General features: G+C 45.6%; 2 protein-coding genes across 2 annotated transcripts in view; one reads left to right on the top strand and one right to left on the bottom strand.

Moving 5' to 3' along the window:
• Positions 1 to 26785, bottom strand: LOC144099345 (juvenile hormone acid O-methyltransferase-like). Its single transcript, XM_077632570.1, has 5 exons — positions 26590 to 26785; positions 16625 to 16751; positions 3026 to 3690; positions 1269 to 1434; positions 1 to 274 (listed from the first exon to the last, which is right to left on the bottom strand). Exons 3-5 carry the CDS (start codon positions 3566 to 3568, stop codon positions 96 to 98), a joined length of 888 nt encoding a protein of 295 aa, XP_077488696.1. The 5' UTR covers positions 3569 to 3690; positions 16625 to 16751; positions 26590 to 26785; the 3' UTR covers positions 1 to 95.
• Positions 5336 to 27122, top strand: part of LOC144099346 (uncharacterized) — a 156622-nt gene continuing 134835 nt past the window's right edge. Inside the window, exon 1 of the mRNA XM_077632571.1 lies at positions 5336 to 5543. Within this exon, the coding sequence (XP_077488697.1) occupies positions 5496 to 5543 (48 nt within the window). The 5' untranslated portion in view covers positions 5336 to 5495. The remainder of the gene's footprint in view (positions 5544 to 27122) is intronic.

Consider the following 27122-nt stretch of genomic DNA (forward strand, 5'->3'; position numbering starts at 1 on the left):
TCTCAGTGCAACACCCGGGTATTCGTTTATTTGACCAAGGAACTATCGATTATCTCAAAAAGAGAATAGTTGACAAAAGTCGTTTGAACGTCCCTTTAAGCGGCAGCGCCGGGCTTCCGCGAGTGCGCGAGGATAATTTCGTAGGTGAGGGCGATGCCACCGGACGCGGTGGTCGTGGATCCCTCGCGAAGCGCTCGCCTCCAGTCCTCCCAGAAGGCACCGCGCCTCTGTGCCGGCACGTTGGCGTCCAGCTTGAAGAAAGGCACGTAGGTCTCTGCACGCATCGCAAGAGAAAGCGCGCGAGGCTCATATTATTGGGCCAGTCGTATAGTTGTGATGTATATAGAAGGACCGTTGCTTGCAGATCCCGCACACAGCAATTCCGGCTAAAGTATCCTCGGGTGAGCACGTTATACTTACACGCAGACTCTCTCTTCTCCTTCTTGCATTGCATCCTTCATCTCTTTCCTCACAGCGCGGCTCAAGTATCAATCGAGAGTGAGGCCTTTACATGCGCCTTTCCTTTCTTAGCCTATTGCGTCATTACTTGCACGTTTTTTTTTTCATTTAGTTAAAAAAAAACTTTTCGGCTTCCACAGTCGTTCCTTATTCTGTCACGTACGCCAGGACACGATATAGTCTCAATTCAAAAACGATGTCGCTTTTCCCCGTCAAAGGACCCCCTTCCAGCCAATGTCGTCGGCCGATTTCCTGGCCCTGCTAGCGAGACCATGCAGGGAGCGGCAGATGAAAGGGGAAAATCCCCCCCCCCCCCCTGCATTGTAGCGCAGCTCCCTTCGTTGTAACACTAGCTGACTCATGAGAACCGGCCAACGCCATTTGCTGGAAGGCGGTTCTTTGTCAGGGAAAATCCGCTTCGATCTTGAGTTGTATCCGGTTACAGAATTCTCTACCGCTCCAGCAACTCTTTCTCTCCTTTCAACCTCTTCTTAATTCCTTCGTTGTTCGGGTTTACACCCCTAGGGAGGCAGTGCAGTTTGTGTGCGTTTACTTTCCACACAAACCATTATATTATTATGGAGCGCCGCGGCTTGTGGCAAAGACAGTGGCGTGAAGCAGCACTGGGGCTGCGACTGTGTGCACGGCTACAGGACAAATGCTACCACATCAGCACGGGTTCAAAGTCCACTCTTGTCACGTCCACTTTCACTCGACTCCACACCTCACGCCGTTCTGCTCACTAAAGAGCTTCGAACGCCTTCTGAACGGGCCAATCTTCGCTTCTGCACGAATCTCAGTTCACTTACTGAGGCAGGCGTCCACGCTTGGGAACGTCCAGATGCTGGAGTAAGTGCGACAGGCGACCATGTCCAGTCCCGCCGCAGCCACAGCGCTTCGCTCGCGGGCGACCATCTCTTTTTCGGGAACAGGCTCGTCCATGCAGTAGCGTTCAGCGAACATCTCGGCCAGGTTCTGCGCAAAAGTAGGAGACGTGGCAGTCACCTTTATCAATGCGAAAGCATTGTATGCCCCATTATCACAAAAGCCGGCGTCCGTCGCCGTCCTCGGCACGGAATTCTTCAGTGACGTTACCATGCTGCCGCATGACGTCAGCAGTAGACCATAAGACAGTGACGTCTACAGCGAAGAAGAAAAAATAAATTATTTCCCAATGTGCGGGGAATTGAAACAGACCTTCAGATTTCGAGGCGAGTACGCAACCCATAGGCCACAAAACTATTGTTGACATGCTATTTATCAGCACAGAAATTAAATAGTTTATGTAAATAGGCCACAAAACCTCTCACAATGAGAGAATGCTTTCGCATTCAAAGCACGTAAGCAGTCTTCAGTGCTTCCCGCAATTTTTGTTTCCACGCTATAGAATACGGACGCGTCAACAGCAAGGAAGCAAGAGGGCACAGGCGGAGCGCAGTTCTCAAATGTGTTCCGGAAATGAAACGCGGTATAGGTATGCATCCAGTATACAGTCACTGCCCCTTATTTGCGAAGTCTGTGGCGAGTTTTTATGTTCTTGTCACGTGCTGAACGCGGAGTATGCGTATGCTGAACGGACATGTTGGCACAGCTGGGACGATCTGACGAGACCCTCCTCATCTTCGAATCGGCTTTAAAATCGCGATGAAAAGATGTTTGCTTCTAGTATGCAGGCAATGAACCTAACCTAAACTCAGCTCCCTTCAAATATGATGGGCAATGCTCAAGCACTTCTGGCTGCAACGATAACAAAGAACAGGATAGCCCTATGCAGCATTTTGAAAATAAAAAAAGAGATCAAGCGAGTGGTTAACGACCGCGTAATTGTTTTTATTTCAATAAACCATACCAAACTGATTTAAAAGTTTTTCAGTGCCCCATTCGGTACAGTCGCAAGTAAAAAAGATAAGCAATAGTGACCTGCCACCACAGCAGAAGATAGCGCTGCGGGTACGAACCTGCCGATAACAAATGTGCAGGTGCATTCGCAAAGCACGGCACTGCGCCAGCCGCGCGGTGAGATTTTCTTCCCACCAGTGACATCACCATGCTAATACTTTTTACTCGTTACTGTACCATAGAGAATATACAAATTATCTACCCCGAGAGGCGTAGTTCGTACTTTTCGGCCCTTTTTAACTCCCGATCTATTTGCATTTAAACGACCGCAGCCGCACGAAAACTTCCTATTAGGGAGCTGTGGGAGCATCAAAAGAATTCCCTAGCTGCAAAATATGTGAAAAAATAGCGTCATTCCTCGCATTCTTGTCACTCAGTAACGTAAGCGTGGGAAACCACAGAGGTACGAGCAAGATTTTGGTCACTTACGTGCGCTCAGACAATTATTAGTATGTTGTGTTAGGTTTAGTGGCACATAAGCACCTAAGGTTACCATGCGCGAAGACATCTTAATGTATAGTTAAGTTATTACAGGCCTGTTTTCTCCGGGCAGCTGCATGGCTCAAGTTTGGTGGGACGCCCTGTATGTTCTCCACCCTTTGCAGTAATCGCTTGCGTAGCTCCTGAAATTTCTTTCCCAGAAAGAAGAGTCAGAGCGATCTCTCACCGGCATGTACCGCCTCCACTCCTCGTCCTGGTACAGCCTGTGCCAGACGTCCGTGATGCCGGTCCTGGTGAAGTAGACGACCAGACATTCTCCGCCGTCCCCCAGAAGCCGATGTATGTTGCGGTACGCTCTGTCCAGGTCCCACACGTAGTGGAACGTCAGGAAAGAGTAGGCGCGTTCGAACGGGCCGTACTTGTCCACGATGGCCTGGGGATTGCCGTGATCGATGTCCAGGAGCTCGAAGGACACGTCCTGCGTCCCGTAGCGGGTTCGTGCGTACTCTATCATATCCCGGGAAATATCAGTTCCAACGAAGCGTCTGTACGGACGCAGTCGCGGAAGCAGATGTTCCATGAGGAAGTTGCCGGGTCCGCAGCCGATATCGAGATATTGGTGTTGATCGCTTGCGGGTTGTCTGAAGCGGGTGCTTTCCAAGGCTTTGAGGTTTTCCTTGTAGGAAAGCACCTTCAGCCAGGTGAAGGATTCTGGGTCGAGGTCGGACTTTTTCTGCTCCGTATGGTCGGTTCCCTGAGAGTCTTGCATGGCGCCTAAATAATTGGCGGACGTGGATGCCAGCTTTTGTTGCACGACACGCGGAAAGCACAGACGCGTGAGAAACACGTCGCTCGTGCGTTTCTGAGGGACAAGGCAAGTCCGCTGCGCTCCTGAAACAAACGAAAAAGCCTGTTACGAATACACCTATGTCACCTCAGCTCACGAAACTGAACAGATGCAAACGAAATCGTCTGTCGGATTCTAGGAAGAGTAAGCAAGGCTGGCGTAGTTCACGTTGCACCGCTTGTTAGAAAATACGACCAGGCTTTGTTAATTAAACCTATACAGAAGTTCTGCGTGGGCACGTGCTGAATAAAGTAAGGGCCTATCAGAAACGCGAAGCATTTGTTGTAACGAGGTAGGGAGGCTTGACTGACATATGCCACGCGCTTGTCCCAGTTGTATCGGATCTGGCAACCAGGGTCCTCAAGATTGGCAACCATGCTGTGCAAGCCGGCCAGTCGGGATGCTGATATAAGAGCGCAAGCGCCCAATAAACGCCACTGTTACTCTGCACCTCGAGCCCAGCGGTTGCCTGCGTCGCATGCTATCTTGAATGACACATCGTGTCAGAAGTTTCTTATTACGCCCATTCCCGCTTCGACTGAGCCAGCGCAACTGAAGGACTACCGCCCCCTGGTCCCTTACTGCTCTCCGAAGCGCCGGCGGAAAACTGGAAGAAATTCAGGAAGAAATTCGCAGAACTTCATCTGCGAAAGAGCGCACGAGTGCACAGAAGGCTGCAGTCTTCCTCTGTCTGGCAGGTCAGGAAGCTATTAATGTGTTTAACATGTTTAAACTGTCATCCGGAGAACGTGAGAACTACGACGCTATCGCAAAGACCTTTGAAGAGTATTGCACGCCAAAGAGTAACGAGACCTACGAGCGCTACATTTGTTAGAACTCGACAACAACGAGATGATGAGCCGTTCGAACAGTTCTTACGCGATGTTCAGATGAAAGCTCAGAGCTGTAACTTCGGAGACCTGAAAGAATCAATGGTTCGAGGCCAGCTGGTGCGTATAACGCCAGACAAGAAGCTCCGGACGTGGCTTCTTCGGGAGAAGGACCTCACCCTGGATGGGGCCATAGAATAGTGCAAAGCCGCAGAGCTAACTGCGTGCCAAAATCAAACGTGGGAGAAGGACGAACTGGAGCTAAATGCCGTACGGAAAAAGCAAACAGCAGCAAGGCGCCACAACGAAATAAATTCGCAAGTGCCCCTACTGCAACCGAAGTCATGAGCATCGGAAATGCCCAGCGTGGGGCAAAGCGTGCGACATATGTCGGAAAAGAAACAACTCTGCACTGTGTTGCAGAACGAAAAGCATTCATGAAGTTGGCTGTCAAGCGCAGACTGAAGCGGAATCCGACGACGAATTCCAAATTTTGGCCGTGAGCATGAGCGATGTATCGAGAAGCCAAGACAGGATAATCACGACAACGCTGTCTTATCGCGCCATGCGCATCGAAGTTGACACGCGTGGGCACAAGCCAACCTGCTTCTTCATGCCCTTTTTCTAAATGTGAGCGAGGGAAGGCGCCTTACACTGTCGTCCTCGCTCTTGACCAGCTACGGCGGCGTTGTGATAAAGCACTTTGGAACTGTGACGCTATCACTTCGCATCGGCAAAACCGAAGAACCGACCGATTTATTTGTGCCAAAGAAAGGAAAGCGAGCGCTACTGGGCCTTGAGGCTTGCGAACGCTGCGTTCTAGTTTCAAGAATCCAAACTATTTAAAAGCCTGCTGATTTGATGACGTTTTCAGTGATTCGCCGCAGCTTTTCGAAGGTCTAGTTTGCGTAAAGGAAACCTACAGCCTCGAGCTGAATGAAGGAGGAAGCCCAGTGTCGCTGCCCTCGCGCCGAATTCCACGTGCGCTTCGTGAGCCACTCCGTGAAAAACTAGCCCGCATGGAACGTGAAGGAATCATCCGAAAGATTCAAGAGGCTGCTGAGTGGGTGAGTCGCCTTGTCATTGTCCGAAAAAAAGATGGCTGCTTGTGCATTTGCATGGACCCTAAGCACGTAAACCGATGCGTGAAGAGAGATCGCTACCAGCTCCCATCCAGAGACGAAATCGAGTCTGAGCTTGTATATGCGAAGGTATTCAGCAAGCTAATTGCAGACTTCATCAAATTCCCTTGGATGAACCAACTTAAAAAATCTGCAACTTTGCCACGCCGTTTGGAAAGTATCGCTTTTTAGGGCTGCCATTCGGGATATGCACCACGAGCGAAGTGTCCCAGAAAGCGATGCCCAACATTTTTGACGGCCTACAAGGTACTCGCGTCTACATCGACAACACACTCGTGTGGGGCGCCGCGCAGCAGGAACATCATAAACGACTGCGAGCAGTACTGCTGGCGGCAAAATAAGCAGGACTAGCGCTTAACCGTTAGAAGTGTAGTTTCGGCACGCATGAAGTAAAGTTTTTAGGCGACGTCATTTCGAAAGACGGAATAAAGCCAGATGAAAGCTTAATTGTGTAGTCGATTTGACGTCTCCAACCTCAAAACAAGGTGTTCAGAAACTGCTGGGCGCCGTAAACCTCTTCGGAAGGTTCATTCCAAACCTGTCTGAGAACACTAATCTGCGAGCCCTGTTAAAACGCGATTGCATGTTCGATTGGTCAGCTGGCCACGACGCGGAGTGGAAAAACCTGTGCGAAACATTGTCGACAGCTTCAGTGCTTGCCATATTTGACCCGTGAAAGCAATCCAAGGTAACATCGCACGCATCCAGCTTTGCGCTAGGGGCGACACTTTTGCAGTCTCATGGCGAGCACTGGCGACCGGTTGCTTATACTTGGCGTGTGCTAGCTGACGCGGAGACAAGATATGCGCAGATTGAGAAAGAGGCCCTGGCGGTCACGTTCGCATGTGAACGGTTTCGCTATTTCATCACTGGCGTCGGCGTAATTGTGGAAACTTGCCATCGACCACTGATAGCCATTGCCCAGAAGAACCGGTCAGACATGTCTCCTTGCCTGCAGCGTTTCTTTCTGCCTCTCATACCGTTCAACATTTCCCTGCAGCACGTCCCAGGGAGATACCTTGCTTTGGCCGATGCTCTTTTAAGAATACGATGCGACAGCGATGAGGCACTTGAAAGCAAACTACAAGATGTGGCCATCCATGCAACGGCTGTCCTCTCCACTCTCGTCAGTGACACACAACAGCCAAGCGGATATCAAAATAAACGAGTGAAGACGACGAGCTAAGGCAAGTCATTGAAGCCCTACAATATGGGCAGAGCGTAATAGGTCAGCTAGCTCCCTTCGAAGGTGAGCTATCATGTGTGTAAGGCATGCTTTTGCGTGGTTCTAGAGTTGTTATTCCGAAGTCCCTGCGAAAAGAAATCTTTCAGCCCCTACACGAGGGTCACTTGGGCGTCAGAAAATGCAAAGCAATGGCCAGAGTATTGATGTATTGGCCTAGTATGGCGACAGAAATAACTGAGAAAGCTTCGAGGTGCCCAACCTGCTGCCGTTTCGCTTACAAGCAGCGAAATGAACCGCTAATGCAAAGGAATTGTCCCGCATTACCGTGGGCTAGGGTAGGGGTGGACTTGTTCGAGCATGCCGGAAAGAACTACCTTGCAGCCTACGATGCCTATTCCAATTACCCTGACGTAGAGTCGCTTCCTCAAACTACCAGCCACTGTGTAAAAAAAAAGCTGGCCATGATATTTGCCTTTCACGGCATTCCGCTTGAAGTTTGCACGGATGGCGGACCACAGTTTTCACCGCAGGCATTTCGTGCATTTGCAAGACAGTGTGATTTTGCCCGTGTTGTTTCTCGTCCCGGTTTTCCACGTTACATGCGAATGAAGACTTTTGGGTCGGGCTTCTAAATTACAACATAGCACCACTCGAGGCCGGAAAACCCCCGTGCGAGCTACTCATGGGAGAAGGTTAAGAGGAAGGCTGCCCGTCTTCGCAGATTATAAGGCACGAGAGGTCAAAAAGCCCACCCTCAGAGGCGTCCACTAGAAGCGCTCGGCAAGCATGACACCGTTAGGCTGCTCGACAAGAGAGGGTGGACCACGAAGGCCCTCGTCGAAAAAGCCGTCGCCCCTCGCTCATACATGGTCCGTACAGAAGACGGGAGTCAGCTTCGTCGCAACCGTCAACATCTGCTCCGACGAGGTGCGTTTCCGGAGTCAACGCAAAGGATCATGGCGAATTCATCTGTTACCACTACTTCCGGTTCCAACAATCTTCCCCTCTTCGTCTGCTTCATTGCAGTCGATGTGTTTATAGCGCTTGTTTTTCTGGTGTATTTGTGCTGCAACATCGCTGTTTATACCATGGATGAACGCAGGACCAACGCGACGTTGACTCTATACTCTGCTTCGTGGAATGTTGTCACACGAAACACGAGCTGAAGTGTAGCGAAAATAACAATGGGACGAGGCTTTCAATGACCACGCCATGCGATGCATTGAGACGCACGGTAAGCGTAGTTGCATGTATGGGCCGTCTACAAGTCCACTGGCACCCTTCACATGTGGGGAAAATACATGCCTCAGTTGTACAAGTTTCTTCACAACACATTGCGGAAAAAAGAAAAACGAATGTATAATGAGATGTTAAAATCGTTGAAATGCACGTGAAACTGGCTGCAGCACATACCATGTCCAACATTGTTGGACAAACATTTTGAATATTGCAAAAATTGTAAGGTACTGTTATGGAAATATTGAAGGTAATGGTCCATTCTTGCGATATGTAGCAAAATTTTTATATTAGTTCCCATCGCTCTCCTGGATCGGTAAAGACTGCCATAGAAAACCAATGGGGAGCGCTTTTGACGATAACAAGAACGTTAATAGCAACAAAAAAAATGCAAGCCTGGTGGCGGAAGATTTGCGGGTACATTCACTTTTATAGTGAAATACTGCAGCATATGAAATAAAAAATTGCGCTTATAAAACCTTTCCCGTTTAAAAATGCTTTTGTCTAGAATTGCTGGGTACGCACGTGTGTACAGCAGCCAGCCTACGTCAGCATATTAACCACGAAATCTCATGCTTACCTTTCGGCGTTGTATATTTCTGCGCCCCCGTCTTGCACATATGCAGCACGCGCAAGTCTCGCGATGACGCAGTGCAATGAGAGATGTTGCAGCACAAGCAAATGAGTGGATAAACGATGCCAGCGTGTTGAGTGACCTCTATGAAACAGGCAAGCAGTGGAAGGAAATTGAAACCAGAAACACAGTCGTCCACACAGCTGTCTCTAGAGCACTTCAACGGGGTACATAGCAGACGATTTCCCATGATTCTTAGCGTTTCTCCGGAGGCGCACCTCGCCCATTGAATGCTTAACTGGTTATCCTGGCCAATTTTTGGACACGCCAATATAGTATACTGACAACACAATGGTTAAGGGAATAAATAATCCCAAGTTAGCTATAGCATTGCCGAGTATGTTTGTGCCATTTGCGGCCGATTTTGAGACTGCAGATGGCGATCAGCTACATTCTAAAGGTGTTTATCTTTTCCTGAGGACATTCATTTTGTGTAAGTACTTATTGAATTCGTCGTAAAGGTTTCATAAACGGCAAAAAAGGCGAGCTTGTTATTTTAACCGTTTTGTTTATTTTAATTTTGGTGCGTCTTTTATCACAATGGGGGATATTTTGTTTGAATACAATGATGACACCGCATAATCTTAAAGTTAACCTTCAAAACCAAAGTGTGGGTTGCGCAAGGATTAAAAGTAATTTTTCTACACGATTTTAGCAGTAAATACCGTTTATTTCAAGATAATTAGGTTTAAAACATGCCACAACAGCCATGGACATTTTGAAATCTCGCGAGCAACTGTGCAGGACCTATTTTTTGAACAATTTCTAAAACCATCTATACTTTTCTGACAATGAGTTGAAGCAGCAGGCGGTGCGAAACTTTCAGCATTGCAAATTGTGTTTTCTACTAGGATTGATATATGTGATGTGCTGGCCCTGACTGTCCGCTGCGGTTCTACGACTTTGCAAGGGACCTTACAAAAGCGATATTGCATTACAGCGAGACGAGCGGCCGGAGCACACCCGACTTTTATCCATGCACAGACCATTATGTACCCCCCCCCCCCCCCCCCCTAGAAAAAAGAGCGCTTACGCTGTAGCGAAGTGCAGCACAGTGAAAATGAGGGGGAGAAGATATATGGCCACGGAGCACTGGCCGTCTTATTCATTTCATCCGAAAGAAACGGGAACATATTCAGAGTAAAAAAAAAAAAAGCAGTGACCAGTTATAATAGAGAATGAATTTAACGGTGCTGTGTGAGAAAAAGCCACGGGAGTCTCGCAGAATGTCCTTTGGCGGTGTGACACCCTACCATAAAAAAATAAAAGAAAAAGTTCTGGACTGTCACGAGACAGCATTGCAAGGATAAAATTGGACTGAGAAACCTAGGATTTAAGGCTTATTAATGAGCCGTGACTTTGACAAAACCACTGATTTAAATGTATTCTTTAAATCAATATCTTTTCCCAAGCAGCTTGCCCTCGACCACATTTATTGACGACATTTCATCACACTGCAGGTCGAGTTTTCTCTGAACGGTACAGTTGGATTTCTTGACAACATAGATTTATGGAAAGCCATAAATCCGTATTGTATTTTCCGAAGGATGTTAAAGCAGCTTCCCCTTGCAGTGGCAATATGCAGCGTCAGCAGCCGCGCTGTGCTACCTGATACATCATTAAAAATTTGGAGGGACACTTAAGCTCCGCCCTAAGGGTATGACGCGATGGGGTAATGGGTTAGTTTCCATGTATGCAGAAGGCAATTCTCTACTTTATATTCATAGATCCCTTGGAGTCCTCATACTCCTTGCGCGGTGTTATACAGCTGTTAATCGAACCACCACTGCCCATCGATGGCAGGTGCTCCCAGCGGTGTGCCTTGCGCGACCCTGGTTGCTCTTCCCGAGCGCCCAATCATTAATTTAACTGTCACGGTGGGCAGGTTGTGATTACGCTGCAATGTCACGTAACCTAAGATGCCCACCTGCCTCCTAGGCTGCCCTCTGGGGCCAGAGCCATGTCAGTGATTTGGCGCTCACAACGCCGACACCGTATTTTCTGGTGAACGGGGCCTTTAATGATATTGCGTTAATATTCGTTTCATCTACGCACCATCTTGCAGCGGGATACATTAAGCCTCACACTGGTGCTACTGACGAGAGTGTGCTGCCTTGCGGAAGGCGAAGAAGCTCTCAGTGAAGGCCTATAGTTATGTACTGTTGCGCGAAGATATATGCACCGTTCTGTCACCGTACAAACCCTCCGTGTGCGGATTTCGCAGGTGCGATAGAAACGACACGACGCAGGTGTCGCTTGTCTTGTATGCAAAACATCCGGCTGCTGTCGGCGTGCGCGGAGCAGCAGGTGCGACACTTTTGAGGCGGCACTAATCGCGGATGGAAAGGCGGCAGGGAAACCCTGGACACGAGTCAGAAGAACAAACTCGGATAACGAGAAAATTTGCAGCTCTTTTCCAATTCTCTCGTTCTCGCCGATTCCAGCATATCGAGATGTCGCCAGGTGTGCATTCACGCACGTAGTACGTGTATACGCTGAAATTGCAGCCAGTGGACTTGATACTTTAGCATATACTCTGTCGCATCTGGCTGCCTAGACAAGCACCGACACAAAGTAGCAATAACGGTCTGCAGTGCATATTTCAGCCTCGCTGATTTCTTTTGTGGAACCTCTGGTGGGAAATGATTTTGGTTGGCGGAGATCGTGAACATATGCTTTGAAGGAAACATGTTTCCGCATCGATTGCTTGACAAGCAAGGTAGCTCCATAACGGACACATTTTTTTTTTTCGAAAATGGCACCAAAATGGTGCTTTATCACCCGTGCTGCCATCTGTCGGCAGGCTAAAGTATGGTTTGGTCGAGCCCTACTCGCCTTGTACCGGCCATAGTGTGTCGGAAACGACCCGACAAGCTGGACTCGTCACGAATCAGAAATGACAGTCGGTTTATGACGAACCTGGCTCGTCCAAGTCGCGGGGAGTCTAAAGGGAAGCCATAACTACTGCTTGCTCAGTGCCATTCGTGCTATTTACCGGTACCCGCTGCGGAAATAGATCCAAGTCTACGTAAAATTCTGCACACAATCCGGTAACTACTGATTGCAAGTGTTGCACACGTTTAACCACGGAGGAGACTGATTTTTTCGTTTAAAAAAGGGCTTGTACAGTCAAGTGGTCGCTGCTGAATAATGCTGCCATCAATGCTGCTCCACAATTTGCGTCAGTGAAAATCACTGCTCTCTGGCGGTACTAACTTAGAATCTGCAATGCATGATACGATTAGTATGATGCCGACGATGAAAACGTTTATTGAAGAAGAACTGGGAAGGGGGGGGATTAGGGGAAGATGATGGGGTCCTGAGTCCGGGATTCCGTTGGCATAGGCCGCATTAGCACGAACATTTAAACCACCGTGAAAAGATAATGAATAGGCGCTGTCTTGCCGCTTTTATGTTTCTTCATCGTCCTCGTTTTTTTTTCACGTTGGTTTAAATTTTCATGATGAGTGACTGACTGCCTCACACTGACATTTTAATTAATTTGATCATTGATTCTTCTTGAGCTTAGAACATAAAAGAAATGTGTGCGGGGTTACCTCGCCTTAACCACGCAGTCCGAAAACTGCTGAAGACAGAAAATGTGGTTACTTTTATGCTTTCCGTCCTTGTTGTGTGCTTTACGCGGTTAACCTGTTGCCATGGCTCTGTGCAAAAAAGTAGCCCTGAGATCAATACTGCACTAAATGCGCTGAACTAACCGAAGAGAAGCTAAGCAAGAGACGCCTGACCAAGCCGTGCGCCGTTCGTCGGTATCATCGCTCGGGCGATACCGGAGATTGCCGCATGGAGGCGGCACCGTACTTGAAAGTTGCGACTCCTATTTTTTCTGTGCCTGCTCGAAGGCTGATGAAGCGCCGTGTGATCGCAACGGTCTTTTGCCGGGTTTCTCCGTGGGACGGCGCTGCCAGCCCTGGGTGGCAGAAAGAGCGTTGTTGAAAGAAGTCGACTCGCAGCGGCGGAAAAGGACAATGAAACTAACCAGTAAGTATGCAGGACACAAAAACGGTGAAATGAAGAGCTTTAAACGACAGGTAAAAAACGCAGAAGGTAAATTCTGGGTTAATTCAATGGAAAAGAAGCGGAGTGTAGAACTATAACGAAATCGAAAAAGAAAGCAGATCAGGAAGGAATCGTTCTATGATAACTTGAGGCAGTGCCCAGCTCTTTGAAGCTAGGTCAGGGTGTCTTAGTACGCGAAGCTACAAAAAGAAATTTAACCAAGAAGATGACACATGTGCAGTATGTGGTAAATCCATATGAAGAACTGAACATCTCATACTAGAATGTGATGGTATCCATCCGGATGTCGGTGCAGGCACTGTCACTCTCCCTGAGGTCCTATGGTTTAGAGATAACAATGCTCATGGAAATGAATCTGCGGTCGAAGTTAGCCAAAAGCGATTGGAAATTTGATGGCGCAAAAGTAGAGAGGTGACAATGTTAGAAGAGTAGGACTAAAAATGCATTTAACGAAAATGGGGAATTTAAAGACAGATTTTTAACGCCGTTAAAAAGAGTTCGAGGGCTAGACGGCACAGGCATGCCAGAACCAAGAAGCGGTGTCAGTGCCTTAGCGCAGTAGTGCAAACGGCGCCTTACAACGGCCCTCGCCACCGTTGAGCGAGCATAACAAAAACACGGGAGGCCACGGTTGCGAATATCGTTCCGTACTGGCGTGCCCCAAACCACCAGGCCTTCCTATTCCCCACCATTTTCTCCTCATGGGAAACTTCTGTACAGCTCAGACCTGCAATACCGGCAACTGCTGTTCAAGCGGGCATGCGAAATCGCAGAGGCTGATCGGCCTTCTGGACTGAGGACGCCGCTAGAAGAGGAATCAACCATCTGTACCGATTCCCAGATACCAATGCGGTATCATTAGAAGTTTTCTTCTCGAGAAAACCGACGTCCTTCCTCCGTGTGACGAAAATGCAGACGGCTTACCTTCTGCGGTGGGCAGGCATTGCCACTCGTCCGCCGTAGCAGATATGGCAACGAAATACTTTCAGATAAATTCAGTGAAGTTACCGCTTACCCACTGTGGTAACGCAATCAATTTGACTCATTGGTCCGGAGGCAGACGGCCTCCCAAAGAACTATCTGTGCAAAAATGTGCTTGACGGGAGCTCGGGAAGAAAAACTCACAAGCCCCACCATTGGCTGTGATTGAAACAGCCACCTGCCGGGCCACTGGCACATCGCTTAACCACGGCACCAACGCTCCAGTAGTGGTCTGAGGACTCGCCGCTATCTAAGAAAGTATGCAAGACAAGGAATACTTGCGCGGGAGGGATCTGTAATGCTACTGCATTGCACTCTTGAGCTGACATCGGGCACTGTACACGGGCCTCTAGCATTTCGCCTCCACCGAAATGCGGAGCGCCGCGGCCGTGATCGAACCCGCGTCTTTATATATATATATATATATATATATATATATATATATATATATATATATATATATATATATATATATATATATATATATATATATATATATATATATATATATTAGCAGACAAAGTTAAGGAAATGAGGGGCTGGTTTTTTGACAAACTTATGAAGAGAGCCAACAGTCATCGAAACCAAGGTGCATTGGGGAATGTGTAATTTTTTTTAATGTGTAGTGCTGATCAGTGGGATAATAATTAGATTAATCTATGGCTTAAAAAATACTTATAAAACAGCAGAAAAAACCATCCGTGCTGCTCCGAATATCGCGTCCGATGCTCTTACCAACTGAGCTACGGCGGCGGCTGTCCAATCTGCTGCTCTCGTGGGTATTTATGTTTATTTGGTGTACTCGAACCTTGAGAGTGTTCACCAGCGCCACCCTCAACCATAGCGGCGGACGCAGCACGTCCTGTAATACCGCGAGCGTGACGTGGAGCATCATCTAACGGCGAGGGCGGAAACTGTGCGCGAGCCCTCTTATGCTACCTATGGTATCAAGACTGCCAGAACCGAGACCCTCGTTAAGCTATTAGCAGACAAAGTTAAGGAAATGTGGGGCTCGTTTGACAAACATATGTAGAGAGCCAACAGTCACCGAAGCCAAGGTGCATTGGGGAATGTTTGATTTTTATTTTTTAATGTGTAGTGCAGATCAGTGGGACGCGATATTCGGAGGTCGTGGGTTCGGATCCCACCGGCGGCATGGTTGTTTTTTCTGCTGCTTGATTTGTAATTTTCTTTAAAAACTGATTGGCACTAGATATTAAAAAAAATAGAAATATTCCCCTATGCACCTTGGTTTCGGTGACTGTTGGCTTCTTTAATGTGTGTGATATGTGTAATATCTTCTTTAATGTGTAATATCATACTGAAAAGATAATACAACGATACATGCCTTTGACTCTCGAGAAGATGGTGATGATGATGATGCTAACAGTGTAGTCTGATATACCCCGCACCTCCACCAAAAGATGTTACGGGGATGTTACGGCGGTAAGTCTATATTGGCGGCTGCTCTGAGATGGCCAGCACTCAGCTCAGAACCGAGCTGCCAGATACCAACTGTCAACGTCGTCGTCGTTCAGCGCACCGCCACTTCTTCGTTCATGATTCGTCCACTTGTAACAATATATATATATATATATATATATATATATATATATATATATATATATATATATATATATATATATATATATATATATATATATATATATATATATATATATATAAAGAAATACAGGCAGGGTCAATAAACACTTCCACGCAGCGGTGTTCAAGCCGCATAGAAATGATAATCAAGAGCTCTCTCAGCTAAAGCCTTTTCTTATTTTATTTAATTTTGCCTTTCCCTGCTCGCGTTTCGTTTGGCGCTCCCAGTAAGCTTACAAACACACACGGGGTCTTAACTGTTTTCCAGGTGCGATACCGCGATGAGTTCTGGCAGCGCGGACGCAAGAGCGTTGCCGCCGGAGGCGGACGCGGAGAGTCCGCTCGCATGTGGAGGTAGTGAGCAGGGATTGCAAAAGAGGGAAATGCCGTGGGCTATACAGTGAGCGAGCCTACTCTGCTCATCGCAGTCGAATTAGGCACACAGCGCGCTTACACGGTTTAGTATGGCGTTACATCGTAAATCGTAAAGCATGTCATTCCGTTTCCCTTTCTCAGAAGCCCAGAAAGTAACGACACCTTTTTACGGCAGCTACTGATGAGTGGCCGATGTGGGTGACGTCAGCATGCATGTTCATGTAGAGAGTGCCTCACCTGAATCCTTACCCAATTAAAATCAATAGGCTTTCTGACTTAATTAGAAGGGCACTTTTTTCGGCATAGCACTGTCAGCGGTGTAGTACATCAGAATGCAGCTAATACGTGCGAACTAGCAGGATGGCTAACTAATATTGAATAGTTAACTTCTTCACTACGGTTGGGCTCCTTAATTACTGATAGGCGTGTGACACACCGTAATTATTATCCATATCCGTCTTTAGAATTTCGGAAAAGCGGTCTCCCTGGTGCTGTGGACCAACAAATTTTGGCTACATCGCGCCAAATTACGCGCGCTTTCAAGAAGCTTGCAGGCAAAGCAACCGCTGCACTGCACGGAACTTGTCGAAAAAGCCAACCTTTGCTGGGCCTCAGCGCCGAGGTTAACCGCGTTTTCTAAATAGTAAAAGCTGATATGAATATTAATTACGGTGGACTATACACGCCTCTCGGTAACTAAGGAACGTAATAATAATAGTTAGAAAGTTAACTGTTCACTATGAGTTAAGCAGACCGCTAGTTAGCGAGTCTTAGCAGTATTCTGTGTCTACACGACTGACAATGCTACGAAAAAAAGCGGTCTTCTAACTCAAAAAACCTATTTTTATAAATTGTCTAAACTCTTAGGTGAAACATCCTATATAGATACATCCGGCATAAGTCTACCGCGACCGCCCGATTCTTCTGTCTTTCGAGATGTGCACTCACCTTAGAGGCCCGAGGGCGTCGTATAGGACTCCGTGCCAGCAGCTCGTTCACGTAGCAACGCCACCTCTTCTTGGCGCGGCGTTCGTATATGAGACAACGCCGAAATACTCGCTGCCTAAGGACTTTCCTGGAAAAGAGGAAATGTCGTTGGAATTAGGCACTCTTACGAGGAAGCTGGTGTGATTTGGGCGATCGTTTCATATTGGCCTGAATTCGATATCTCCTTCAGTTGCCCTTGGTGTATAAAAATGGCCGGGCTACTTTGACGTAGAAACCAACGTCTGGTTGGTATCGAAAGCTGCCGTGTGGAAGTGGCCTTTTGTTTTGTTCGGTTGCACGGCAAAGCACGACTGTAGCACTTGCTTAGAAAGTACCGCTGAGAACATCTCGGCAACTTTCTAGTGCTACGCCGGGTCGCATAGCTGGTGCAACCCACGCGGTAGGAGGAAACATGCCTATCAAACGTGAAACTGCTGGGAAAACCGACCTTGTGGATTCGCCTTCCATTTCCGTCGTAAAGGAAGCGCGAAAGAGGCATAGACAAAGGCGCAGAAGGGGACACTGCAGGACGGGGGCTATATTTCTGACGAAGTCACCGTACGAAATATAAATGAACCGAGTGACCTACAATTAGGCTAGTGGAAACTGAAACAGGTACAGGTGGCGGGAATGTAAAGCAAAAAAAAGTTATGAAAAGAAAAAAGAGAAATCTAGGTTGCCACCGCTGCGTCACAAAATGCGTGTGGAGGTAGATGAATTTTTAAAAAAATCTTAAAAGCAAACAAATAACACGCCTAAAACTTACAACATGGCGAGATCTAAAACCAGGAAAAGTAAGAAGTTGGAAAAAAGACTGGAGCAGACACTTAAGCTCCTCCTTGAGGGTATGACACGATAGCGACATTGGGTTAATACCCATGTTTGCAGTATTGATCATTCTCTATAGTTTTACATTCATAGATTGCGCAGTGCTAGCATGTTGATCTTCCCGAGTAACAACTCGCGACCATTGTTTAATATAACTGCCGCCTACCACTGTGGGTAGTTCGCTCACAACCCGTTGAGCAGGTCCTGGTAATGTCACAAGGTCACGTGACCTAGGTGAACCATCTAAGTTGCTTCTGTTGGAATCTTTCGCTGAACGGGACACTTAACGCTGTCGCGTTAAAAGTCAGGAGCGTACGAGTCTCCCACACATAAACCACACACAAAAAAATCCGATAATAAAATAACCTATGGATTTATAAAATGAAATACGATGCGCATAGAATGCAAAAAAGAGCACGGCAAAATAATTGCTCATTTTTAATTCTAAAAGCAGTAATTTAAAGCCGTTAAAAGGCGAAAAACACTAGAAGAATCACAAAACCAGTCAACATAAAAGAGCCATGCAAATCTAACAGGCACATGCAAATATTACGTGAAAATTTTTCATTCGCAGTGTTTCTGTTTTGTCTGCAGGAGTGCCTTCAGCGCAGATATTTTCGAGGTTAGATTTAAATTAAAGTATCGTTGCTATTATTTTTCATCTTTGAGTTGTCAAAGACACAGGCACATGACACGCAGCATGAGAGGGCTTTGAATCTATTTCGGCCACCTTGAAGGCCCAAGTGTTTTGTCTTCCGTCACCACGAAAATAGAGCCGTTGCCGGCGCGGCTAGAAATTAAACCCTCAAGAAGCTTTGTTCAACCTTCCCATAATACGTTTTGAACATCTTTAGGATTCCAATAAGTTTTTTTTATCCCTCTTGAATCTCACTTCTTTTTGCCCTTTGTCGGTTCCTGCATTCCTTTCCACAAACGCATGTGCATCGTGAAATTGGAGTCTCTGTTCCCCGAGAATATCACCAGTTATGTCCGAACCAATATCTTGCAGAATAACCGGCACACATGGTAAGACATACGTAGCGCGGGCGAAGACAGAGAAAAGATGTAAAAAGAGGTGCGGTCGCCAACCTTCATTTGCGAGAGAACTTCGATGTTCGCCAAGTTCGATGCATCGTTGACTCCCGCTCCAATGTGGTGAGGCTTCCCGATGCGTATGCCGCGCTTAATGGCTCCTAGCAGACCGCTATCGTGCAGACGCGTGAAGCGAAGTCAGCGGTATGTCGCCCTATCGTCTCAGTGTGCCATTATCAATTTGAGCATCCAACGAACGCCGCCGTGAGGTGTGGGACGCGGAGAGACGGAGGGAGAGGCCGACTGGAGGGGTTATTGACCGAGACAACGGGAAGACTCGGAGGTTAGGGTTGTTGCAAGCCACAGGCGGAAGCCTGAGACTTCTGTGCGCGTATGCGCGCGGCGACAGAAGACCGCTAGGGCACAGAGGTGCGCCACAAATCGTCGAACTCAGTTCGTTATCGATAGTGTGCGCAGTTTAACGACCGGAAGGTATGAGTTATGGCGTGACATGTGGGGTGTAACTTCAGGAAGCGACGCATGGACTATGAGGAACGCCGCGGTAAAGGGCTACGGATTTACCCCGACTACTTCCTATGGTTTTTTAACAGGCCTTTGTGTATTTCACCTACATCGAAATGACGCCGGCACTGCTGGGAATCGATCTCACGACCTTGGGCTCAGCAGTCGAGCGTCAAAGCCACAGAGCCCTTGCAGCGACTGATTCGTTATACAAATAGCTACAGTTGAGTGATTGCCCTCTTATCGTTAGATGCTCTGCTTTGAAGAGCTGTGGTCCATGCTCGTTGACTCAGAAGAGATAAAATGTGGTCGGGCCCGTTTACACTGAACAGGCTTAGGGCATACTGTCTGTAATAAAGGTGGTGCAGCGTATAGGTATACGGTGTCGTTAAAAGCGATGTATATCAGCGTCTTTAACCCTGCATCAATGCTCCAAAACGGTTGCCCAACTCAGCAGTTGGTAGGAAGTAATAGATCAAGGAGATCAGAGAAGTGCACTGGCAATGAATAATAGACAACGAAACTATAATTGTGTTCGTAAACTGTGCACGTTTCAGATGTACATATATACGGGAAAAATACATGCACGATTAAATATTTTCGGTCATATTTTACTACAGGAATACGAGCGTCACACGACATGATTTCAAAAGTAATACGCATTTTTAAAACTGAAAACCAAACCTCCTCTGAAAATTACCGTCTGATATCTCTCACCTGCATTTTCGGAAAAATACTATAACACATACTGCATCTCATGCTTACAGCCCCGTGCTCCGTAGGTAGGAGCTGGCTGTGTTGGTATCCCCAACCTCTTTGTTGCCCTGGGCAGGGCTGCGATAGATGATGTGGCGACTTTCTTAAGGAATGCGTAACTTTTAAGTCCGCATTTAGAGGTGCTGCTGCTTAACTATCGCCACGGACGGCTTTCGGCCGTGCAAGCAGTTGCAGCGATCTGGCTCGAGCAAATACAAAGTGGATATAAACTTTGTTCAGCATTTTTCCCCTCTGAATACCGATGTCATACAGGATGATTACGAAAGTAATACGCATTAAAACCGGCAACAAAAGCCCACATGAAAAGTACCGTCTGACATCTCTCGTCTGCGTTTGCTGAAAATGGCTAAAAGGCATAGGGCAAAGTGGGGCGAAATGCGACGGGAAGCAAAACAAGATGGATGGGTGGAAGATAGGAGCGTCTCATTTGAAATGGGGTGGTGGCAGTTGCCACCATGGTTGGCTTCTTTTTCATTCATTTTTCTTTATATTTTTAACGGTGTTTTAAATCAGTCTATGTATATTTTCGCCATTTTATTTAAACACATTTTTAATGCAGTTGCCACCATGGTTGGCTTCTTTTTCATTCATTTTTCTTTATATTTTTTAACGGTGTTTTAAATCAGTCTATGTATATTTTCGCCATTTTATTTAAACACATTTTTAATGCAGCTGCCACCATGGTTGGCTTCTTTTTCATTCATTTTTCTTTATATTTTTTTAACGATGTTTTAAATCAGTCTGTGTATATTTTCGCCATTTTATTTAAACACATTTTTAATGCTACACTTCTGACAGTATGTCACCCTTCTGTTTTTGAGCCACAAATCTTCCAATCGCTTTTTACCAACTTCCACCGCAGGTTCATTCACATGACCATTCTTATTTCTAAACCCTAGGGCCCCAGGGAAATTGACCGCGCCTGCATCAACATCCGGATGGATGTTAAAAATAATAATAATAATAATAATAATAATAATAATAATAATAATAATAATAATAATAATAATAATAATAATAATAATAATAATAATAATAATAATAATAATAATAATAATAATAATAATAATAATAATAATAATAATAATAATAATAATAATAATAATAATAATAATGTTTTATTTTGTCCAACTGTTTACAAAGCGTACATTCCCGCACCGCTTAAGCACTGTTGTGCTTGTCTGCGGTGCCGGCAGCCTGCGAAATACACGTTTTCTCGGTACCTTTCTAGAACTAAATCACTGGCTTGACAATCTTATCAAAGTACAACAAAAAAACAAGAGCACATGTTACCGTCGTCGCTATCTGGACAGCGGAAATTTTTGATTAAAGCACAAGATCATTCACAGTTTTTGTACACAAGCGCTACATGTCATCATCGTTAGTCTGTGGACAGATTGAATTTTGTTAGTACTAAAGAATTGGGCAAGCATACACAGATACTGCATCTTCTCTACGACACGGGGAAATTCCATAAAAAAAAACAAAGTAAAAAGGCTAATATATATAATTACACATCTAGACACTTGAATAAAGAAAATGAAATAGTGAATGTGGAAATATACAACGTAACACATATACAGCATGTAATGTTAAGGTGCAAACCTTTTTATAGATTTTTAAGGAAAACATCCGTTAGTACTCGCTTTACCTTTTTTATCGATGTATGGCTGATCTCGACATCGGATAGTTTATTGAATAATGCAGGCACATAGTAAGCTCTGCACCGTTTGCCATAATTCGTATAAATTCTGGGGACGCTGAATCGTTCTATGTTTCTTAAGGTGAACTTGCTTTGAGGCTTCTCTGACTTAAACATATTGTCGTAATAGAACCTGGTATAGATAGTATATCTCTTGAATTCTTCAAATGGTAGTAGGTCTCCTGCTCTATACAGGTCTTTTTTCTCTTTACCCTCTAATAGCACACCATACAAAACATTTTGAACACATTTATAAATTACGCTGGTAATTTTCTTTTTTAGTGTTTCTGAGCAAAACCCGTACAGTGTAATATGTTCAATTACTTCTGCATATTTACCACAGGCTGCGCATGTTCTTCTTGGTTATATTTCATTTTGTAGCTGCCATTTTTTAGACACCCTCATCTAGTTTCAAAGCTCCAGACGACATTTTGGTACGTAGAGTCTCCTAACCTTTATATGAACTATCATATTAACTTGATGTATATGTGCTCTGACCCGCCACGTGTCTGCTACAATCCATTGCAAGGTTGACTACGTCGGCTCTAAGAAGAGGCACTGTTCGAAAAGGGACGAAATTCTGCACACCTGATTTTTTCAAAACTGTGCAGCTCAGCTCAGTCAACCTGGCGTCCTAAATTAACGCAAGTGTTTTGTTGTTACAATTTTTTGTTGGACTCGTTCCATGCAGACTTTCAGAATTTTTGCTCCTCTAGTGAATAAGATTGAATTATTTTAGCAGCAGGCTACAAGTGGACCAAAACGCGACGTTGTGATGCTCTGGTGGGTCTAAAGTAAATGTAATGGCTTGACAACTCGCTGTAGAGCTGTACTCTAGGATATTCCGAAAGTACAAAAGAAATACAGTCAATGCCGACTGGCGCGCAGAAAACATGATGAAAGCTGTGGAGAGACGCGGGCAGCGCCGGTGCCATTAAGCGTTTCGGTGTTCCCAAAGGCACGAAGCACAGAACGGCCAGGAAAACGAGAGAATATGAAAAGCAGATACTGTATAGAAAGGACTTCCGAACCTCAGTGTCACCCTCTGCCCGACGGGGGTGAGAGGCTATTTGTACGACACATTCTGACAATGCAGCAAGCTGCGTTCGGTCTGACCTTCAATCGCATTGAAAACTACTTGTTCACGCGCTTCGGATCGCACCAAATAGCAAGTCCATTCCACACAGTTGAGCGAATGAGCAACAACTGTGACGCTAAAAAAAGAAAAAAATTGTGATGAACGCAGGAAATTCAAAAATATCAAGTAGGCAGTGCACACGCCGCGCCCGACGGTCGAACTGCGTTGACTGCAGTACGCCATGGAAGGAAACAGTGCCGGGTTCGGCCTTAATATACAGTGCCTGTCACTCGGACAGGCTCACAAGGTTGTCTAGATGCCCATGGAGCCGATATTGTGAATATTCATTGTAGTGATGAGTAATGGTGCGTTTGAAAGAGCGTCTCATTTTCCCCCGTGCACCGCCTCATTTTATCCCAAGCGGTGGTGCAAAATGCTAAATTTCGAAGTTTTAATTTCATTAAATTTTACGGTGTTCCTATTCGCTATACTTTTCGTATACAGTGAGCGTAATGTCAAGACGGTAGAGAATAATGCGACAGCATTTGTATTTTATATAGACTAATTAAAAACAATGGCGATGATTTGCAAATTTCTGTCGCGTTTTGCCTCATTGTATCCTAATTGAATCTCATGTTTAGTACCATTTTGAGCCCAATAATTTTTTCTACGGCAATAGACACGTATTTAGAAATAGCTGTTCTAGCGAAAAACAGGTATTCTAATTAAGAACTGATTTGCATTTTATTATGAACGGTAACCTAGATATTCTTTTCTAATCAAATCAAATCCTTTATTCAGCATTTTTTCCACAATCAACCAGGAAAAAATACTGGCACAAGAACAAACAGCTGCTATCCTAGTAGCTTGACGGCGTTTCTGTCTCTGTCCTGGCATGGGTAGCAGACAACAGGCATTTATATACAAAACAGAATAAAACTTAACACCAAAATCATACAAGCGCTCAAACACAACATCGCATAAGTAATTCTCAGGTCACATGAGCGAGATTAATAACAACAATAAAACAGAAAACATAAAAAGTATTAAGGACAGTTGCCGGGCGAGTTGGTACATGATCTCACCGAAAAACAGCGCGCTTACACGGGACACGAGAAAGGAGACACGCACACACACAGAGCTGACTTACAACTGCAGGTTTTATTGCATTGCTCACAATAAATACTAGAAAGGAAAAAACAAAAACAGTGGAAGGCGAGGAAGAATTCCTTCTGTCGCATCATGTCGTCATAGTTATTCAAGATATTGAATCTCTTTTCTTGTCAATGCCATCATCATAGATAGGAAAGCCGCGTCATGCGTTAGCACACCATCGATGGCATTGATAAATAGTATCGGTCCCAATACGCTCCCCTGTGTTACCCTTGAGTAATATTTAGTACAGTAGAACGCCATTCATTAATTACAACACACTGCTTGCGATGATTAAGATATGATTTAAGAAGTGCACCAGGAGTGCCGCGGAAATTGTACTGCTGTAATTTGGTAGACAGGATTGTATTGTCGATTCGATCGAACGCTTTTGAGAAATCGATAAAAATACCCAAAGTAAGTATATTGTCCTCAAAACCCTGAAGTAATAGTTCTTTCTGCGTAAAGAGGGCCAACTCTGTAGATCGCCCTTTACGAAATCCAAATTGCTGCTCCGAGAGAATCATATGCTTGTCACAGAAATACATTATTCACTAGCATATAACCTTTTCTAATCCTTTAGAGAAAATGGGTAGCACAGAGATTGGCCGATAGTTTTATAAATTGTTTTTGTCACCGGATTTATGTATAATACTTACCCTGGCACACTGCATGCTTTCTGAGAAAGTACCTGCTTGCAAGCAAGCATTAAAGATAAAACGATGTTGGGGTACTAAAAGGTCGAGGATATATTATACTGATTTGATTTCTAAATCATCAATGTCTCTGGTCTCGTTATTCTTTAGAGACATGAAAATAGAATATATTTCTTCATTAGTGCATGGCTCAAAAAATGCAGCTTTAGAAGTTTGTGGGCCTAAAAATGTTTTATCACCATTCCTGTCAACCGCGTGCGAACATGAGGAGAGAGTTGCAAAGTTTTCATTAAACTTTTCTGCCAGTTCTTCGCCCTCCAGTAGTTCGTCATTCACTGTTAAACGGAATTCACCATTGATGCGAGTGCCTATGTTCAAGAGTTTGCCGAGTTCGCGCCATAAGACATCACTTTTTGTACAGGAAAAAAGATTTACAAAGCAAGTGTTTTTAATTTTACGTAAAAAGTTTGTTACAAAATTCCTGTATTTTTTGAAAGCTGCAAGGTCATCCAGGTTCTTTGTTTTTATGAACTTATCGCACAATTTTCCTTTCCTCTTTATCATTCCAAGACATTAATCTCTCATCCACGGCTTACGTAGATTTTTTACATTTCTTTGCCACTTTAAGTTTAAGACAGGAATAGCAACATGTTTTGAAAAGTGCCATGAATGTTTCATGGGCTTTTTCAGCGCATGTGCATTCAAACACTGGGTCCCAACATATGAAAGTTCGTTTCGGAATAGTTCTAGAGTCTCCAGATTTATTTCTCGCAGAGTATATGTCTCCGAACAGAGTTTTCTCCTCTTAAGAAAGTCGCCTTCTTTGCAGAACATGTAGATAGGGAAATGATCGCTTAAGCTTGTTACAATTCTCCCCGACATTACACAGTCATGAATGTTATTTGTCACAAGCAAATCTAAAAGGTTTTCGGAGTGATGACTGATTCGTGTAGGTACAGATATAACATTATGACAAAATATGAATAAAAAAGTATCTGAAATTCACGTGCTGACACTGCGTTTTCTAATAAGTTTATGTTGCAGTCACCGCCTAGAATCAAATGCATCTTGTTGACAGTTGCAAAATTGAGCAACTTTTCTAAATAGCCCAAAAAATTGTGCATTGAGCGTTATAGCTTCATAGTCGTCATTAACTTCTGAAAATGCTGGTTGCAAGGAACATTAAAATTTTTCCGATACTAACTGCAGCGCACCACCGCCACCCCTTTAACTTCAATGTTCCCTTTAATGAATCCCTTTAATTTCAATGTTGTTCCTCCTAGAGTACTGCTCCTGTGCAGTGATTCGCAGCGAGTTTTCAGCTACAATTTTTTTTTTCAGTTGTCGAAGCTCATCTGTCATTTCATTATTAATTGCTTGAGAGCAGCGTTTTCTTTCTTCAAGTTAGCACACTCTTTTCGGAAGTCCTCAACATCTTGGTTCATGTGTTCTAGATTGGCTCACGGATTTCTTTGCGCATCTCGCGTTTGAAGTCAGCCAGTTCAGTTCCCATGGCGAAGGTCACTGCGCTTGCAAGGCTCAGTACACAAAAACGTTTGACAACAGTTGACGGCAAAGGCCACGGAGAAAACTACCGACAGTAAACAGCCAAAACTCAAAAGTTCCAACCTGTGAACAAGTTGAAAAATGAGCGTCCGCTCTGTCCGTCGCCTCCGCTGCCAAGTCAAAGGCTTCGACTTCGGGACAGCTTTCGACCGTGCAGTACATTACCGTATGATTTCGAAAATGTCTGCACTGCGAACATACTCTTTAACTGTCACCTTTTCGAGCACTTTTGCGTGCACTCCCAGACACACTTAGAGCGTGTGGGGGTAGTGGTCTCGGTCACAAAGGAGATGCCCTCGACTCAGCGTGGCAAGCTCAGCCGGAGACCAGCTACCAAGTGACAAGGGGGGTGGTCGTTTGGTGCCCAGCTTTCGCCGGTGTCAAGCCAGAGAATGGGTCGGAGCCAAAGGTTCACAAACAAAACAAAGTTTATACAACAACGAGACGATACAGAGGACTTCACAATAACTCGTACGAGCACACACAAAGTGATTCACAAATGCAATGCGACTCGTGCAAAGTAACAATCGAGAGGTTACAATTCAACAGAATCTTTGCACCTAAAGTGCACTAACACAGAGAGAGACAAACAAACAAAACAAAATTTGTTCACCGGACACTGCGACAGGCCGACGACCCGCGGAACACGACGGAACCGTCCCGCACACTGGCGCACGCTGCCTCCCTGGTCCGTGGCTGGGCGAGTGGTGTCCTCCCGGGAGTCGAGCGGGCACGCTTCTCGGAAGCTTAAGCGGCGGCTCGGGCTGACAGCGGTCAATGCCCCTCATTTAGAGGCGCAGCCTGAGTCTATTTGTTCTTCGCGCCAAGGCAGGCGCGCACATACACGCAGTATCAACTTAGCGCAGTCAAGGCTACGCCCTCTCCGTCGACAATGAGTAGATATCACTCGGACGTTCTTGAACAATCGACGGCGCGCGCGGTCATGTTCCCTTTGGCGCCGCGCCGTCGAGCAAAGTGGAAAGGGCAGCAGCACACACAAGGTTGTGCGCTCTCCGGGGTTCTTTCTCCGCTCTTTGTTTTATTTACGGTGCGCGCGGGCGCGATTGCTACCGCGCTACGCCTTTTTTTTCGAATATGCCCCGAATATTGTGACATTAACCTTAGCATGCTTCGTAGCTTCTTTTC

Source organism: Amblyomma americanum, chromosome 7 (genome assembly GCF_052857255.1).
Source record: "Amblyomma americanum isolate KBUSLIRL-KWMA chromosome 7, ASM5285725v1, whole genome shotgun sequence".
Taxonomy (NCBI): domain Eukaryota; kingdom Metazoa; phylum Arthropoda; class Arachnida; order Ixodida; family Ixodidae; genus Amblyomma; species Amblyomma americanum.

Excerpts from the sequence above, each read along its gene's own strand:
- LOC144099345 (XM_077632570.1), bottom strand. The coding sequence starts at position 3,568 with ATGCAAGACTCTCAGGGAACCGACCATACGGAGCAGAAAAAGTCCGAC. Across the intron at positions 1,435-3,025 it reads AGTGGAGGCGGTACATGCCG|AACCTGGCCGAGATGTTCGC; the intron begins GTGAGAGATCGC and ends ACTTTTGCGCAG. Across the intron at positions 275-1,268 it reads AAGCGTGGACGCCTGCCTCA|AGACCTACGTGCCTTTCTTC; the intron begins GTAAGTGAACTG and ends CGATGCGTGCAG.